Source organism: Marmota monax, unplaced genomic scaffold, assembly GCF_021218885.2.
Source record: "Marmota monax isolate L192 unplaced genomic scaffold, Marmota_monax_Labrador192_F-V1.1 WCK01_AAM20220418_F8-fsc00108, whole genome shotgun sequence".
Taxonomy (NCBI): Eukaryota; Metazoa; Chordata; class Mammalia; order Rodentia; family Sciuridae; genus Marmota; species Marmota monax.
The window spans coordinates 5,801,359-5,819,431 of record NW_026694593.1 but is presented as its reverse complement, the minus strand read 5'-3'; the positions used below and the strand labels follow the sequence as shown (position 1 = coordinate 5,819,431).

Genomic DNA, 18,073 nt, shown 5'->3' with positions numbered 1-18,073 from the left:
TTTTTTTCTTTCTTCTGTTTTTGGTACCAAGGGTGCTAAGCCACTGAGCCACATCAACAGTCTTTTTTTTTTTAATTTTGAGACAGGTCTCACTGGGTTCTTACAGCGTTGCTGAGTTGCTGGGGCTGGCTTCAAAGCTGCGATTCTCTTGCCTCACCTCCTGACATTCCAGGCTCTCACCAGTGTTTCTTTCTTTTCTTTTTTTGGTGGTGCTGGGGATTGAACCCAGGGCCTTGTGCATGCAGGGCAAGCACTCTACCAACTGAGCTCTGTCCCCAGCCCTCTCACCCGTCTTTCAATGTGTGGGACTGTTATGTTTCCTTCAGTCACACCGATTCACGTAACCTCAAGATGTCCCAAGGTGATATCAGTAAAGCTGCTGTCAGGACTCGGGGCTCTTTCACTCTTGGTCTCTCACCAGGGACCCTGGCTAACCAACCTTCTACCTTGTCTTCTAGTTCAGGGATCCCAACGCTGTGAGCTGAACTGCCGTCCCCGCGGCTTCCGTTTCTACGTCCGTCACACTGAAAAGGTCCAGGATGGGACCCTGTGTCAGCCTGGAGCCCCCGACATCTGTGTGGCTGGACGCTGTCTGGTGAGGGAGGACAGGGTGTGCATGTGCACACAGTCTCTTTCAGTCATCGTTACAACCACAAAGTAACAGACTCCCCCAGGGGAAGCGCTGGCCTGCCACGCTGAGGAGGGCTCCCGTCAGGCTCCCCACATCCCCGAGCGTGGCCAGGGCGCTGGGGCTGGTGAAGAGCACCGCAGCAAGGCTGGTGATGAGCTGAGGGCCCCGCGTGGACCAGGGTGAGTAACGGGGCATCTGGTTTCCATGTGACCCTGCCTCACCTCACTCTTCCCAGAGCCCTGGCTGTGATGGCATCCTCGGGTCTGGCAAGCGTCCAGATGGCTGTGGAGTCTGTGGGGGTGACGGTTCTACCTGTCGCCTCATTTCGGGGAACCTCACGGACCGAGGGGGCCCTCTGGGCTATCAGAAGATCCTCTGGATTCCCGCTGGCGCCTCCCAGCTTCAGATTGCCCAGCACCGGCCCAGCTCCAACTACCTTGGTGAGCACCTGGCCCCCGTCCTGTCCCACCTCCCTCTGGTCTCTCGGTTCTGCTTCCCAGGCTCCTGTTCAGCACGACACACAAGCCAAACAGGGAGAAGTTCCCTCTCTTTCTGGGGAAATGAGGAAGCCGAGATGGCTTAGGGTATCTTAAGCGCTGGGTGGGATGCACGGAAGGGTCAGGAAGTAGTGGGGAGGAGGACACAATGACTAACCTCCAAGTTCCGGATCTCTCCCTTTCAGCTCTTCGTGGCCCTGGGGGCAGGTCCATCATCAATGGGAACTGGGCTGTGGATCCCCCTGGGTCCTACACAGCTGGTGGAACTGTCTTCCAGTATAACCGTCCTCCTCGGGAGGAGGGAAAGGCAGAGAGTCTGTCAGCTGACGGCCCCACAACCCAGCCTGTGGATGTCTATGTGAGCCGGGGGCTGAGAGGAAGGCCTGTCCTCTAAGAGCAGAGCCATAGGGGTCCCGTGGGAGGACCCCACACCACCCCCTGATCACCTCCTCTCTCCCCCAGATGATCTTTCAGGAGGATAACCCTGGGGTCTTTTATCAGTATGTCCTCGCTTCACCACCTCCAGTCCCCCAGAGCGCCACTGCGGAGTCTCCCATCCATCAGGTTCAGCCTGGTAAGACGCCATTGACCCCCAGACCCAGGAGGAGCGGAGAAGCCGAGAGGAGCTCCAGGTGGTAGGAGGCGTCTGATCTGCCTTCTCAACTCCCCTGCACAGGGAGGCTGAGGGGGGAGCCCCCAGCTGCTTCAGCACCCCGCCCAGTCCGGACCCCAGGCACCCTCCAGCGCCAGGTACGGATCCCCCAGATGCCTGCCCCTGCCCATCTCAGGACACCCCTGGGGTCTCCAGCTGGATACTGGAAACAAGTGGGACACTCCAGGTGCTCAGCGTCCTGTGGAGAAGGTGACTTCAGACCTATGTTCCTGACATTTCAGTCCAGATGCCCAACTCGACACTCCCAACTACGTATCCTAGATCGTGGGTCCACACCTTGACCTGGGACCTGGGACCCCATGGAAACTGGGGTTTAAACCATCCTGCTTCCCCTGACTACCCTTTCCTCCCCTTCAGGTGTTTGGCGCCCCATTTTCCTGTGCATTTCTCGAGAGTCAGGAGAGGAGCTGGACGAACACAACTGTGCCATGGGTGCCAGGCCTCCAACCAACCCTGAACCCTGCCACAACCCCCCGTGTCCTCCATAGTGAGTAGAGCCCACAAAGAGGGTCAGGATACTAGAAACACACAAATTGCTCCTGGATTTGCTCCTCACTCACAGGATCTTACCTGGACTGTGCATTCAACTTGACATTTCCTGGCTGCAAAGAGATAATCAATACTAGATTAGAATGGTTGAGATAACTGGGGATGTGGCTCAGTGGTAGAGCACTTGCTTAGCCTGGGTAAGGCCCTAGGTTTGATCACCAGCAGCAAGGGGAAAAAAGAAAAAACAGAAATCGAAAGAGGCAAGAGAAATTAACTGGGAAACATCCAATTCCTTTTGCCAAATGGGGTGGCACATGCCTATAATTCCAATGATGAGAGGCTGAAGAAGAAGGATCACAAGTTCAAGGCCAGCCTCAGCACTTAGTGAGACCCTAAGCAACTTAGCAAGACCCTGTCCCTGCCGTAAAAAATAAAAAGGGCTAAGGATGTAGCTCAATGGTAAAGCCCTCTGGATTCAATCCCCGTACCCAAAAAAGGAAAAGAAAAGATTGGGGCTGGGGCTCAGTGGTAGAGCATTTGCCTAGCATGAGTGAGGCACTGGGTTTGATCCTCAGCACCACATAAAAATAAATAAAATAAAGGTCCATCAACAACTAAAAAAATATTCAAAAAAAAAGAAAGAAAGAAAAGATTAGAATGACTGACACCCCATAGACAGCAAGAAAACCCCGGCAGTGGCAGTCTAAGTTGCCACAAGGAACCAGACTCCAAATGCTAGAGGTGCCCACTCTCCTCCATGGGGCCCCATGCCCAGTATGTTTCTTCTCCTTGCACACGGCAACCCCACACATCTGGTCCCTGTCTCTCCCTCTCCCCTGCCCTGCCTGTGCCCACAGTTGGGAGACTGGTGAGTGGACATCCTGTAGTCGCTCCTGTGGCCCAGGCACCCAGCACCGCCAGCTGCACTGCCGGCAAGAGTTTGGGGCAGGTGGCTCCTCTGTGCCTCCGGAACGTTGTGCACATCTTCCCAGGCCCAACGTGACCCAGCCCTGTCAGTTGCGCCTCTGTGGCCATTGGGAGGTGGGCTCTGCCTGGAGCCAGGTAAGTGGGCCTTTGCAAGGAGGACCCCAGAGAATTGGACATCAATGAACTAGATTAGTATTTTTTCCACTTCCTTCTTCGTCTACAGAAACTTTTTACAAACAGGATCTCATATGAAATCCTAATATATGTCATATAAGAGAAGAACCAGAGACTGGAGGCCTGGAGCCCCATGCTCAACCTCCTCCTCAACCCACAAAAGCTTGTACCCACTGGGTAGGGGTGGCTATCAAAGGCAGATCCTGGTTGATGGATTCCCCCTCACCCCCTCAAGTGTTCTGTCCGGTGTGGCCGAGGTCAGAGGAGCAGGCAAGTTCGCTGTGTTGGAAACAACGGCAAGGAAGTGCATGAGCAGGAGTGTGCTTCGGGCCCCCCCCAGCCCCCCAGCAGAGAGGCCTGTGACATGGGGCCCTGTACCACAGCCTGGTTCCACAGTGAATGGAGTTCCAAGGTGGGCCCCTCAGCCCCTTAACCAAGTCCTGTATCCCTGGTGACCCCACTGAGTCCATCCTATCAGTCTTCTCAACACAGCTCAAAATGCATTTATTGAAAAAATACCTATTATGTGCTTTATACTGGGAACTCAGAAATAAGTGAGGAAAAACTTATGTCAGAGTTCTGGACATGCAACTGTCATTACCCTTGCCCATCTGGTACCTCTGGGGCATTGCCAAACCTCTGGGAACAGGACCCAGGATGCTTCCATCCCAAAGCCCCCTCTTCCTGTTCCAGTCACCAGCAGCCTCCCTTCATACAGGACACTCTACTTCTCAACAGTGCTCAGCTGAGTGTGGGACAGGGATCCAGAGACGTTCTGTGGTCTGTCTCAGGAGTGGGGAGATGCTTAGGGCAGGGCCAGAGGAAGCAGGAACAGGAACCAGTGAGCAGAGCTGCCCACCAGGAAGCCGCCCTCCTGACATGCGTGCCTGCAGCTTGGGGCCCTGTGAGATCACAAGGTGTTGGTACACAGGGCCCTGGGGGGAGGTGAGCTGAGGGTCTGGGAGGGGGACAGAGCGGGGATTCCAGTCCCAGCAGGAGTTCACATCCCCAGTTGGGAATGATTTCTGTTTTCCCTTCCCCTATATCAGTGCTCCTCAGAATGTGGCTCTGGCACACAGCGTAGAGATGTCATCTGTGTGTCCAAACTGGGGACTGAGTTCAATGTGACTTCTCCTAGCAACTGTTCCCACCTGCCCAGGCCCCCTGCTCTGCAGCCCTGTCAGGGTCAGCCTTGCCAGGACCAATGGTTTGCTACTCCCTGGAGTCCGGTGAGTGCCTGGTTCCCTGCCCTGCTCAGCCTGGGCCTCCAGAGAAGAGGGAGTGCTCATCACACCCCAAGTCTCTGAGCCCCAGGACAAGCCCAGCTGAGGTTTCACATTGTCCTATTTTCTATAGACTTGGAGAACAGGTGGGCCTTTTCTCCACTTGGGATTTCATAATGTCCCCAGATAATGTGCCATCACTACCTTTCAGAGAAGGAGGTGGTAGCCTGGGGTTAAAGAGGAACCCTGGGGTCAGCAAAAGTCTGATATGATAGCTGTGTTCTTCCTAGTGTTCTCGCTCCTGCCAGGGGGGCACACAGACAAGAGAGATCCAGTGCCTGAGTGCCAACCAGACCCTCAGCACTGGATGCCCTCCACACCTGCGACCCTCCAGGAAACGACCCTGTAACAGCCAACCCTGCAACCAGCGCCCTGGTAAAATGCCCCCTCTCCCCAACCCCCAACAGAGTGGAGTTAGCTGAAGTCTGGGTGGAGGAGAGAGAGGACCAGTGGGAGGGGAGTACAGCTCCGGATGGATGAACCCTTGTACCTGTTGGCCTCCTCTGTCCTCAGATGATCAGTGCAAGGACAGCTCTCCACATTGCCCCCTGGTGGTACAGGCTCGGCTCTGCGTCTACCCCTACTACACAGCCACCTGTTGCCGCTCTTGTGCGCATGTCCTGGAGCGGAGCCCCCTGGAGCCTGCCTGAAATGGTTCCAGGACACTCTCTCCTTATGTTTTCTTATGCCATCACTGGTCTCATCAGTCAACCCACTTTGTACTCCCTGGTTCTCCAGACTGCCTCAGTCTCACCAGGGTGTCCTCCAGGATGACTACAGGGGCAAAGTGACTGAAGGGGACTATCAAGATGTGTGATTGGGTCTGTATATGTGGTATGATGGTGTGTGTGCACAGATGTCCCCAGATGTGTATCTGGGCCTGCAGGGGTGTGCACCCCCTTACATGTGTGTCACTTCCCAAAAAGAAATTATTTAAATTGATAAGGAGTGGGGGGGGGGCAATACTTGTTTCCCTGAGACTTTTCTAAGCTGAGAGAAAAGCAAGTTTGCAGTTCCTTACTAATCTGAGCTACTTAAAAAGTGTGGCTTCTCCATCAAATACAATTTTGTGCCCTAAACCTCATTTCTTATGTTCAGGCCTCACATCTTCTAAACCATCCTTTTGGACTGGGGGCTGGAGCTCAGTTGTAGGGCACTTGCCTAGCATGCCCAAGACAAGTACTAGGTTCCATCCCCAGTACTCCAAAAATTAAAAATGAACCACCCTTTTGTCTTTGATCCCATTTCCCCTTACCCAGACTCTTATTTCTTTCTCCCTACTTAGCTAAGGGTGGGAGGTCAGCCATATCAATCCTGCTTTACCCACAAAAGACTGCCTCTTGGAACAGGGACCAGTTGGGCAGAAGGTGGAAAAAAGAAATGTTACCATAAGACACTCTAGCCTCTGTCCCCACTTCCCACCTCCTAAAATAGTTCCTTCCCCAGAACTAATTTATTTTTTATTAAAGTTGATTAAAAAAATCTTAAAAAAAAAATGCGTAAAAAGCGGAGGGCTGCTGGGGATGTGGCTCAGTGGTTAAGCACCCCTGGGTTCAATCCCCAATATCAAAACAAAAACAAAAAACGTGCCTGGGTCAAAGGGAGAGGATCCTGGCCAGCCTCAGTCTTGCAGGTCACTCACTGGCCACTAGGAGTCACCACTTCTCCCAGTTTAGATGTGAAGTTGGGATCTTGGATCCTGAGCTATGGGGGTTCTTGGGAGGCTCTCTCTGTAAAGTCTGGGAACACAGTAGTACTTTTTTTTTTTTTTTTTTTTTAAGAGAGAGAGAGAGGGCTGGGGATGTGGCTCAAGCGGTAGCGCGCTCGCCTGGCGTGCTTGCGGCCCGGGTTCGATCCTCAGCAGCACATACAAACAAAGATGTTGTGTCCGCCGAGAACTAAAAAAAAAAAATAAATATTAAAAAATTCTCTAAAAAAAAAAGAGGAGAGAGAGAGAGAGAGAGAGAGAGAGAGAGAGAGAGAGAGAGAGAGAATGAATATTACTTTTTTTAATAGCGGCTGAGCTGAATGGCTGCTGGCCTTTTGGAGCTGTTTTCTGTTAAGCTCTTGGTTTATTGCTTTTTGTGGGGGTGGGGGCATGATTTCTGGCCCCCTGTCCCTTGAAGAAGAAATGATTAGAGGAGGAGGAGCCTGGCCTGCCTTTAAGGGCCTTGGGGCTGGGTGAGGGAGCGCCCACAGTACTGAATGTCCTGCCAAGGACACATTCTTCAGAAGTGTCTCACCCTAGTCTCCTCCCTCTGCTCCCCCACCCCCTCCATTTTTTTTTTTTTCTCAAGGTAAATAACTCTCTGAGGTGGTGTGACCCTGCAGTTCTGACACCTGAGTTCCTTACTTATGGAGACCAGATTTCCCAAGGGGTGACAGGAGTAGTTGCCCCTCCATTGAGGCAACCTTCCCATATCTGCCTCCCCTCTGCCGGCTGGCTAAGACCATTGCTAAAGGGCCTGGAGAAACAGTCTAACCCCATGACTGGGTCCAGTGAAGGACACCAGAGCTGCCTGGGGGACAGGGTTTCTCTATCAGTCTTCCTCCCCTCACAGTGCTACCCCGGGACTCAGGCCTTCCCTGGGCTGGATGTGGCTGAGAAGGAAGAATTTGGGCATCTTGGAAGGAGACTGGATGAGGAAGGAGGCAAAAAGAGTGACGGAAGGGAAGGAAAATGAAACAGACTTCAGCCAGCGCAGGAGTGAGGAAAAGGGTCAAGGACAGGGAAAGTCCAGCCTTGATGTCACAGTCCAGTCTAAAGAGATGTCAGGTGGGTCCCCAAGGACCTCCTGTAAGGGGAGTCAAACAGGTGAGGAACCAAGGAAATGGGACCTACGCCAGTCTGCAGACGCCGGAGGCTGAAAGTGGAGTCCGGAGGGGAGGAGGTGCAGTGCAGAACCCCAGCGCTCCCCACAGTTCCTGGAAACAGGCTGCAAGCTGGGTGGAGGCGCAGCTCAGCTGACCCGCCAGCCCTTCCCCTCCCTCTTTCGCCTCTTAAGGCTGTTGCTGGGCAGGTTTGGAGTATTGGTCTGAGTCTGAGAACCAATCACAGGTGGAGAAGGAAGCCATTTCTCCTTGTGGGGTTCCCCAGCCTCCAACACCCCTTTTCTCTTTCCCAGAACCCCTGGAGTCCCCTCACTGTCTCCAACTCTCATTTCTCAAGTGGCTCTCATCTGGGGTTTGTTTTTTCCTCTCACTTGAAAGCTAGGACTCAGTGCAGCCCCTAGGGACTCCTTCCTCTAGACAATGTGGAAGTTCTTAGGAAGGGGAACCTGACCCCAAGCAACCCCTTTTCCTGGCCCCCAAGACAGGGGTTGTGTGGCCAGACACCTCTGAAACTCTATGGAGGGTCTGAGAGAGGAAGCTGCCACCCAAAGGGCAGAGAGATGTGGTGGAGGAGCCCCTGGTTTTGGTGTGGGAGGGGGAATTTAGGGAAGAGTTCAGAGGAACTAGACCCCTGAGAATCAAAATGGGAGTGTGGTGGTGATAGGGACAAATTTGACACGTACAGAGATCAGGCATGTAGATGGACAATGCATGTCCAGGACTCCTCATTTTCAAATATTTGCTGGGGGACCAGAAGGTGGTTCTAGTCCAGGTGTATTTAGGGGTAAACTATGAGGTCTCAGAAGTTCAGCTGGAAGCTGAGGGTGTAGCTCAGTGGCAGATCATGCTTAGTATGTGATGCCCTGGGTTCATCCCCAGCCGCCCCCCCCCCCAAAAAAAAAAAAGAAAAAAGAAACAAAAATTCATTTGGGTCAGGATTCCTCTCCCTTCCCCCTGCCAGCGGGTAAATACCCACCCAATTTAAGCTGCAGACTTTGGACTAAATTTAGCTCCTAGACTTCCCCAACCCCCTAGTCTTGCCTCCCTTGCAAGCAGGTGCTCACAGCTGCAGGGGTGGCCTGATTCCCTTCCCCTCCACTCTTTCAGGTTCAGCCTCTCTGATAACTGGGAGTGAAAAGCACAAGAACCAGGCTGCTGGCCCAGTTAGTTCAAGAGTGTCTCAGTCTTAAGTCATGTTTTTTTCTTTCAGAAAACACGTATGAGAAGTAAGGTTGAGGATCTAGGTAGACATTGCCAGCCGAGGGCCAGAGAACAAAATGCAGATCCTCTCCAGCAGATTCTTTTTAATTTCTTGCTTTCCCCTTCTCCCCAGTGTAACAGATCCCATCTTAACATCCTCTCCCACCACAGTAAATTGAACCATGGAGCATCTTGCTAGAGTAGATTATGGTTTGGGGCGATAAGATGTAGTAGGTATAGGCTTCTTATTTCCTCTCTTCCCAAAATACCCCTCAAACAGGGGGCACTGGCACACGCCTTTAATCCCAGCGGCTCTGGGGGCTGAGGCAGGAGTATCATGAGTTCAAAACCAGCCTCAGCAATGGTGAGGTGCTAAGCAACTTAATGAGACCCTGTCTCTAAATAAAATACAAAAATGGGGTTGGAGATGTGGCTCAGTGGTCGAGTGCCCCTGGTACCCCCCCCAAAAAAAATACCCTTCAAATCCATCATCTCTGCTGCTGAGAGGCAGCTGGGTGGGGGAAGTTAAAGCATGAGGGGTTTATTTGTCACAGGCAAGTGATGAAGAGGTGAGAGACTCCTCCTTTATACAGGAAGTAGAAAGTCTCAGGAAAGTACCTAAGTCTATGCCTGTCAACAAGAGAAACAGTTTTGAGTTAACTCAGCATAACTGGCAACAATCACCAAACTGATCTTGGGTTCCTTGACCTAGGAGGTGGGTGACAACTCAAGAGGAAGGTATTTCAGGGCTGAGGTTTAAAGGTGGGTAGATTCGAGAAGGAAATGTCCAAGGCTAATCCAAAATATGAGACATGACAATCAGCTCCTAGGGAACATGTCACCTCAATTGAAAGGGAGGTACAGAAACAAGACAGAGAGCAGTGCTGCAGTGGCCTGAGGAAGAGCCCCAGTAGTTTGAAAAAGGTCCCAAGTTGGAATTGTATGTGGTACTTTTCTGAGCCTTGCCTGAATCCCTTAAAAGAGTTCAACAGAACTTTGAGTGAAAAGGGAAAAAAGGTGGAGAAATGAGGATTGGGGTGACTATAAAAAGGAGCATACTGTTTATCCTTGAGATTCTGGGCTAACAAGCAGGTAGCCAGGGCCTGCCCACTAATGGGAGCAGAGTCCCCCCTGCCCCAGGAGCTAGGTTGCTAGTTCTCTTCTTCTTTTTTGATACTGGGGATAGAACCCAGGGGCACTTAACCACTGAGCCACATCCCCAGCCCTGTTTTGTATTTTATTTAGAGACAGGGTCTCACTGAGTTGCTTAGGGCCTTGATAAACTGCTGAGGCTGACTTGGGACTTGCAATCCTCCTGCATCAGCCTCCCAAGCAGCTGGGATTACAGGTTGCCTGCCTCTTTCATCACAAAATGAGACTCCTCAGCTCTAGTTCAGGGTTGAGCAACATTTTTCTTTACAGAACTAGATGGTCAATATCTTAGGCTTTACAGGTCATCTCTCTGTTGCAACTACTCTCCTCTGTTTGTTGCAGTACAAAAGTAGCCACAGATGGATGATAAGTAGACAAATAGACATGCTGGTTCCAAGCAGACTTTATTTATGACACTGAAATTTAAAAAAATATATTTTTAGTTGTAGATGGACACAATACCTTTATTTTTATTTATTTATTTTTATGTGGTACTGAGGATTGAACCCAGTGCCTCACATGTGCTAGGCAAGTGCTCTACCACTGAGCCACAACCCCAGCCTCCACACTGAAATTTTTTTTTTTTTAATATTTATTTTTTAGTTTTCGGCGGACACAACATCTTTGTTTGTATGTGGTGCTGAGGATCGAAACCCGGGCCGCATACATGCCAGGCGAGCGCGCTACCGGTTGAGCCACATCCCCAGCCCTGAAATTTTAATTTTATACCATTTCAAGGTGTCATGAATATTCTTTAGAAAAAAAATTTTTTTTTCTAGTTTGGAGATGGAACCAGAGTACTCTACTACTGAGCTATATCCCAACCCTATTTATTTTTTCTTTTGATACAGGTTTTTGCTAAGTTGCCAAGTCCTACCTCAGCTTCCTAGATCACTGGGAATAACAGGTGTATGCCACCACACCCAACCAAACAGGATTTTGTAGACTTGTAAGGAATAAGAATTAATAAATGCACAGGTTAAGGTGGCACATTCCTATAATCTGAGATGGAAGGCTGAGGCAGGAGGATCAGTTTGAGGCCAGCAATTTATCAAGACCTCAACTTAAGTGAGACCCTGTCTAAAAAAAGGAGGAAGAGAAGGAGGGAATGAAAGAAAAAAAATCAATCCTAGTTAACAGATTTTTTTTCTAGGACAAACTCAAAGTAGTGTTTATGTTGTGTACTTGAAAGCAATGCAACTGCATTTCTTCTAAAAATAATCTTTACTTGAGACTTCTTACCAAATCCTTATTCTATATTACTAGTTTATGCACTGATATGTGCTTCATAACTCATAACAGGGAAAGGAAGGTAGAAGACCTCCATCCTGTTTCAGATCTGGCTCCAACCACCAAACTTTGAGGTGGGGGTAAGGGTTAAAGCAGCAGGCAACCACGGGCTCCTCATCACTATTACCAAGCTCCTGCGTAGTACTGTTTGTTGTCTCTTACAACTGACAACAAGGGCTGGGGGTGTGGCTCAACGGGAGAGTATGTGCTTGGCATGCACAAGGTCATGAGTCCAATCTCCAGCAACACAAAACAAACCGAAAGCAAGCTGTATCATTTCAAAACATGCACTTGTGTGCGCGTGCGTGCACACACACACAAAAAAAACTGCATTTCAACACAAAGTTGTTTCCCCGTTTCTCTTCTCTGCCTCATGAGGGATTTCTGAGAAATGAGAAATTTCTCACTTCTCACAGCCTTTGCAGTTTTTTTTTTTTTTTTAATCATGAAGAGGAGTGGGGGGAGAGGAAAGGAGTTTTCTACTTAAGCATTTAGTATGATTCCAAAACTTCACAGAGTAAGAAAACACCCTTACAATATCTCTTCACCTGAGGTGTGCCCCACCTTTCCTTAGATCTGGGCTCTCAGGGTCAACAGGAAATAAACAAGATATCTTGCCCTCAGGAAATTTCAGTAACAAAGCAGTGAAACTCCGCAGCTGCTCCAGTACAGCAGCCCAGCTGTCTGCTCTCCTCCCATTTCCACCAAGGACAGGAGATGGGTGGGAAGTGCTCCAAGCAACCAAAGGAATGGAAAATGCAGGATAGTCAGGCATAGAAGATTCAAAAATAAAATGCACAGGAAAGCAATGTTTCCGAGGGAAACTCTCTTTTTGTCTCCTAGATCAAAATACCTGAGAGTCAAAACCAGCTCAGTACATTACAAAATGTATGGCAAAAATTTCAAAACCAGCTCCTCCTAGCTGGGTGTGGTGGCTTATTCTTGTAATCCCAGGACTCCAGAGGCAGCAGGATCACAAGTTAAAGGCCAGCCTCAGCAATTTAGCTAGGCCCTAAGCAACTTAGGAAGACCCTGTTTCAAAATTTTAAAAAAGGGGTGGGGGGAGGGTTGGGGATATCATTCAGTGGTTAAGTGTCCCTGGGTTTAAATAAAAAACAAAAACCTAGGGCCTTGTAAATGCTGAGCAAGTGTTCGATCTCTGAGCTATATCCTTGTATCCTTGGCCTAAAAGTGTTTTTCGTTTGTTTATTTGTTTTGCTTTTTTGTTACTGGGGATTGAATCCAGGGGCCCTTTTTCCCTGACCTAGTCCTTTTTATTTTGGACAGGATCTCCCTAGTTGCTGAGGGCTTGCTAAATTGCTTAGAATGGCCTAGAACTTGGAATCTGCCTACCTCATCTGGGGTGAAAAAAGTGAGTTCTTTACCTCACTGTATGTGTGCATCTGTAGACCCAGCTATTTGGGAGGCTGAGGCAGGAGGTCAAGGCCAGCCTAGGCAACATAGGGAGACCCCATCTAAACATAAAATTAAAAAATAAGTGTAATGAGAGAGTCTGAGTCCAATTTCTCCTAACTGGAAGACCCCTGCCCTGCTGCCATGACCCCTTCAATTAAACTGCTTTGTTTTGTTTTTCCTCAAGACAGGGGTTTGAACCTAGGTGCATTCTACCTGAGCTATATCTCCACCCTTTTCCAGACAGGATCTTGCTAAATTGTCCATTCTGGCTTTGAACTTGTGATCTTCCGGCCTCAACCTCCCAAGGAGCTGTGATTACAGATGTGTGCCATTGTGCCTGGATGCCTTCTTTAAAAAAAAGTGGAGCCAGGCGTGGTGGGGCACACCTGTAATCCCAGCAGCTCAGGATGCTGAGGGCAGTAGGATCACAAATTCAAAGCCAGCCTCAACAATTTAGCATGACCCTAAGCAACTTAGTAAGACCCTGTCTCAATATTAAAAAATAAAAAGGGCTGGGAATGTGGCTCACTGGTTAAGCACCCCAGGGTCCAATCCCTAGTACCAAAAAAGAGAAATATTTAATAATAATAATAATAATAATAAAGTGGAGGGCTGGGGATGTGGCTCAAGCGGTAGCGCGCTCGCCTGGCATGCGGGCGGCCCGGTTCGATCCTCAGCACCACATACAAAGATGTTGTGTACGCCAAAAACTAAAAATATTAAAAAATTCTCTCTCTCTCTCTCTCTTTCTCTATGACTCTTTCAAAAAAAAAAAAAAAAAAAAAAGATTAATAATAAAGTGGAAAATTAACCTAAGGTGAAACCTAACAGTTAAATGTTTTTTTTTCTCCTTGTCTGCTTCCTTGGCTCTCTTTCCCAGCACACCTTGTCCCCTGCTAACTTGAATAAACATACACATGTGACCACATGAGGGCGGGAAGAATACCAAGTGGGGGTGGTGAAATTCTGAATGGAATGCAGCCTCAGCCAGTTTGGGGGCCCTGGGCTGAGACCTCTGGCACTGGCTGTGGATATATACAAGCAAAGAAGCCAAAACAATGAGCTCATGGGCAGGAATGCAGCTTGTGGGGAAGTCTGGGCGGCCAGAGCAAACTGGTTTTTTGAATCAGGGTGGGAAGAGCAATAACCAAGTCTCCCACGGGAACAAAATTGGGGAAAGTAGCAGCTACCATTCAGCATTTTGGGGGTCCAGTTAACTAACTTCCAGGGGCTGTCCCACATCAAAGTTGTTCTGCAGAGATTAGAGTATTCCCAAATCCATACTCAAAAACTTGTTTCCCTCAATTTAGCAGCAGCAACTTAGCAAGACCCTGCCTCAAAATAAATTGTGACTGTACAAATATATAGAAACAAATCTGATCATTACTTACAACTATGAAAAATGTGAAAAAAAATATTTAAATTTTAAAAATAAAAAGGACAAGGACTATAGTTCAGTGGTAAAATACCCCTGAGTTCAATCCCAGGACCAAGGGGGATGGGGGTGGGGAGCAGTTCTGACCTGGCATGGAAGTATGCTTGCCAGGTGGCTGAAGCAGGAGTGGTCACTTGAGCCCAGGTGTTTATGGTCAGCCTGATGAACACAGCAAACCAAAAAATAATCAAATCTGATTCTAAGAGGTGTTTGATACATCAGCCTAGATGCAGGTTCCCAGCCCAGATCTTTGCACATGCTTCACATAATATGGGCTGGGGAGGTAGCCCAGCAGTAGAGCCCTCCCCTAACATGCCTCAGGCCTGGTACTGGATCCAGAGCACTGAAATAAAACATTGTAACAACTTTGCAACTAAGAGGGACACAATTAAATTTTCAAATCTTGAAACTAAGGCCTTTGAACAGAGTGTGGGAAAATTCCAAAGACTAAATGGATTATGCTGTGGATTACATGCCTGCAATTACTGCAACTTTGAGGGCTGAGGCAGGAGGATAGCAAATTTTTTTGAGGCCAGCCTCAGAAATTTAGTGAAACTGTATTGGGGGGGCGGGGGGGGGGGGAGTTAGGAATTGTAGCTCAGTGGTAGCCCTGGGTTAAATCCATGGTATACCCCCCACCCACCCACCCACACACTTCTGAAGGCATGATACAAACACTAATTTCTAAAATCACTGGATAAATCAAGCAAAAAAAAAAAAAAGTACTAGAATATTCAGCTGATCCTCTTGAATTCCAGGAATAAAATGGCCTGAGCTTTGGGCATCTGACTGGAACTATGCTACACACTAGCTATACAAGTTATTTCACTTTAATTTTTGTAAAATTCTTTACCTGTCACAATTATTTTAAAGAAAACATCTTCCCCCTTTGGGACCCAGAGATTGAAGGCAAATGCTTAGTCTACACCCTATCACTGAGCAACAACTCCAGACCCAAGAGAAAAATTTGTGTGTGTGTGTGTGTGTGTGTGTATATATATATATATATATATATATATATATATATATATATATATATATTTAGGGGCTGGGATTGTGGCTCAGGGTAGAGCACTTGCCTAGCACGTATGAGGCACTGGGTTCCATCCTCAGCACCACATAAAAATAAATAAAGGTATTGTGTCAAACTACAACTAAAAAATATTTTTAAAATTTTTTTTAGTTGTTCATGGACCTTTATTTATATGTGGCAATGAGAATTGAACCCAGTGCCTCACATGTGCTACGCAAGCGCTCTACCACTGAGCCCCAGCCCCAGTCTAAGAGAAGTTTTTTGAAAGGAAACAACATAAATGAAGACATGCCCCTAAAAATCACAAAACAGGAACTGAAAGTTTGGTGGTATCAAATAAAGGGAAGTGTTGACTACTGACTCCTCTAATGATTCAGGTTACCTAGTTACTATCTGATCAGTTTTTAAGGTGCTGTGCACACTGCATGCCTGTAATCCCAGTTGCTCAGGAGGCTGAGGCAGGAGGATCTGAGTTCAAAAGTCAGGCTCAGCAACTGTGAGGCACCCAGCAACTCTGAGACTACAAAATAGGGATGGAGATGCAGCTCAGTACCCCTCCCCCCCAGGGAAAAAAAAGTTCTGTAAGGTGTAAAACTTGTAAGACTTTTGCTACCGATATTCGTATAACAATGCAAGTGGGAGCAAGAGCACTGGGCAGAACTTGACCCAGGCCAAGATTTGGAGCCTCCTATCTGTCCTTAAGTGGGTACTTTTCTCCCATCACACCTCTATGCTTGGGAGGGTCATTTGTAGAAAGCAGCTTTATAATAGAAAATTATTGCCTTCTGGTAATGAAGCTCTAGAAGGGTGCTTTTGGATCAAAAGGGATGTTAAATACACAACTAAATAGGAAAATGAATCTTTGTTTGATTAGCATTTTGTGCTCAGGGCTGAAAATCAGCATGCAAACCTCTCATTTGCACATTTCCATGGTGATTCAGCTCCCTTTCAAGATAGTTGAAAATAAGGGCTTAAGGGCTTGCTCAAGTTTTTGAAATTGACTATCATCATCATCTCCTTTTTTGGGAGATGAAGGGGGAAAAGCACTTAACAGTACCAAGAACTTCCTCAAAACTTATTCTTCTAGTTTCATTTCAAAAAGTTAAGAGGGAACATGAAACAACAGCTTTTTATTTATTTATTTTAGATGTAGATGGACACAATAACTTTATTTTTAAAATATGGTTTCAGGGATCCAACCTAGTGCCTCTCACATGCTAGGCAAGCTCCCTACTACTTACTGAGCCACCACCCCAGCCCCATGAAACAACAACTTTAAGCAAACCCTCACCTCAGAAATATACTTGGTGACTCAAAAATCTGGACAGGGATTTTGACTTTTGTATTAAATGTATTGTAACTGAAGTACTAGAATCACTCCAAAGTGCAGTAGTAATACATTTTATTAAAGAACCAACACCTTAACTCTCTCTCCCTCTGGAGGTAGCCAGCATTCAACATCCACATTCCTTGCTTTACCCCAAAAGACTCTTAAGATTGCCCCTATGCTCCATTGAATATGTATCTTTCTTTCCTAAATAAACCTGTGTTTGGAGAGAAAAAAAAAAAAAAAAAAAAACACCCAACACCTCTAATTTAAATGAAACTCTTTGCTCTTAATTAACCTATGCATATTTGCTCAGCTGACTTCCCTAACAAGGCTTGCCTAAGAGGGGGAAGAAAAGTGTCAATAGAAAAGACCCATATCACACCTTATATTTGGGAAAAAAAAATGATTTTTTTATTTTCTCAGGAAAAAAAAAACAAGTTAGGGAAACACTACATTTTACAACCCACATTGATTTGTAGTTGGTCCCAATTCTTCCTGGAACAGCTGTCAAAAACACTAGCTGTTTAACCAGAACCAAAGTGTTCACCCCATAGAATGTACATGGACACCACTAGAGGACTGCATGTTTTTCCCTGAGAGAAGCAGAAAACAAACAGAAGTCGCTGAGAAAGCCATTTCAAGCAGCTCCTCCCTTTTCCATTCTGGAGGATTTGCCGGAACTATGCAGCTAGTCAGCACTTGGACCACGTGCCTCTTCTCCCTATAAACCAATTGTTCCCCCTCTTCCCAAACCATTTGGGCTCCCTAACCCCTCAGTGTTCTGGACCCCAAATACCAACTAACATCCAGTCTACGTATGTTTCAGCAGTCACGCCTAGTGAATTGGGAAGTGGTGCTTCTAAACACCAATTTATGTCTATGCCTTATTTCCACAACTGGATATGGGGAGACAGTCCTTTTAGTCACCTAAACCAGATCTTAAGATTAATTAAAAACTACATAAAGTGCTTTTAGGTCCTTAGAGACAGACATGATATAAATAATTGGCTTATGATCAAGAACGATAAATACATAGGTAAAAATAGCTCTAGCAAGATGACCTTATGGCTCTGGAGATGGGCAGGCAAGGCAATTCTTCCCCATTACATTCTTAGTCATTTTATTCATACCTATTTTTATCTGGAGTCCACAGACTAAAGGTCATGTTTTGGAGCTGAAGCTTTCAAATGACTCTTGTTACAACAGCTTTCTTCAGTTTACCACTAGCTTTTATAAAGACTCTTTGAGGTTGTTTTAACACAGCTCACTTCTTTAGGTAAAATTCAAGTGAGCTTACTCATATACAAAGGGGACTTCAGAAAGCCAATGTAAAATGATGTTCTCCTGAAAATTCTTAAAAGGACTTTTGAAACCTTTTTCCCCACAGAACAGGTTTAAAGCAACTGAAAAGTTATCAATCCAAGAAAAAGAGACTTCCTCCCACCACCATTGACTTATTGTTCCAGCACCCATCACTACCTCTCAACAGGATAAAATCCATAAAAGATGAAGATCTGCTGACTCTTGGGGGAAGGGGGGGCATTAGGGAGGAAAGGGGTCACTCAGGTGCATAGTGCTGAAAATTAACAGGTCTAGTAAAATTCAGGGATGGCAGGGTAAAGATGTAGACATTGATATAAATATCTGAAGAGGGAGCAGAACAAGCAGCATATATTTCAACAAAGGAGAGGAAGTAAATGTGTTCAATACA

The 18,073-nt window shown here is 47.4% G+C and overlaps 1 protein-coding gene and 1 long non-coding RNA gene across 11 annotated transcripts in view; one reads left to right on the top strand and one right to left on the bottom strand.

The window, feature by feature from the left end:
• Positions 1 to 1,422, bottom strand: part of LOC124077346 (uncharacterized) — a 31,137-nt gene extending 29,715 nt beyond the window's left edge. Inside the window, exons 1-3 of one of the 3 annotated variants that reach the window (XR_009224677.1) lie at positions 1,286 to 1,404; positions 853 to 922; positions 440 to 592 (exon numbers count right to left, since the gene is read on the bottom strand). This is a non-coding gene — a long non-coding RNA (uncharacterized LOC124077346). Of the gene's footprint in view, positions 1 to 439; positions 923 to 1,285 lie in introns of all 3 variants that reach the window. The other 2 variants (XR_006846588.2, XR_009224676.1) reach the window with 2 other exon arrangements.
• Positions 1 to 5,758, top strand: part of Adamtsl4 (ADAMTS like 4) — a 29,309-nt gene extending 23,551 nt beyond the window's left edge. For 6 of the 8 annotated variants that reach the window (XM_046421641.2, XM_046421640.2, XM_046421638.2 and 3 more), the window contains 12 exons: positions 459 to 595; positions 867 to 1,071; positions 1,314 to 1,486; positions 1,591 to 1,702; positions 1,805 to 1,990; positions 2,159 to 2,288; positions 3,148 to 3,352; positions 3,627 to 3,803; positions 4,130 to 4,336; positions 4,441 to 4,620; positions 4,905 to 5,049; positions 5,188 to 5,758. In XM_046421641.2, the coding sequence (XP_046277597.1) occupies positions 459 to 595; positions 867 to 1,071; positions 1,314 to 1,486; positions 1,591 to 1,702; positions 1,805 to 1,990; positions 2,159 to 2,288; positions 3,148 to 3,352; positions 3,627 to 3,803; positions 4,130 to 4,336; positions 4,441 to 4,620; positions 4,905 to 5,049; positions 5,188 to 5,324 (1,994 nt within the window). In that variant the 3' untranslated portion in view covers positions 5,325 to 5,758. Of the gene's footprint in view, positions 1 to 458; positions 596 to 866; positions 1,072 to 1,313; positions 1,487 to 1,590; positions 1,703 to 1,804; positions 1,991 to 2,158; positions 2,289 to 3,147; positions 3,353 to 3,626; positions 3,825 to 4,109; positions 4,337 to 4,440; positions 4,621 to 4,904; positions 5,050 to 5,187 lie in introns of those variants that run through there. The other 2 variants (XM_058571995.1, XM_058571996.1) reach the window with 2 other exon arrangements.
• Positions 5,759 to 18,073: the final 12,315 nt, after the last annotated feature.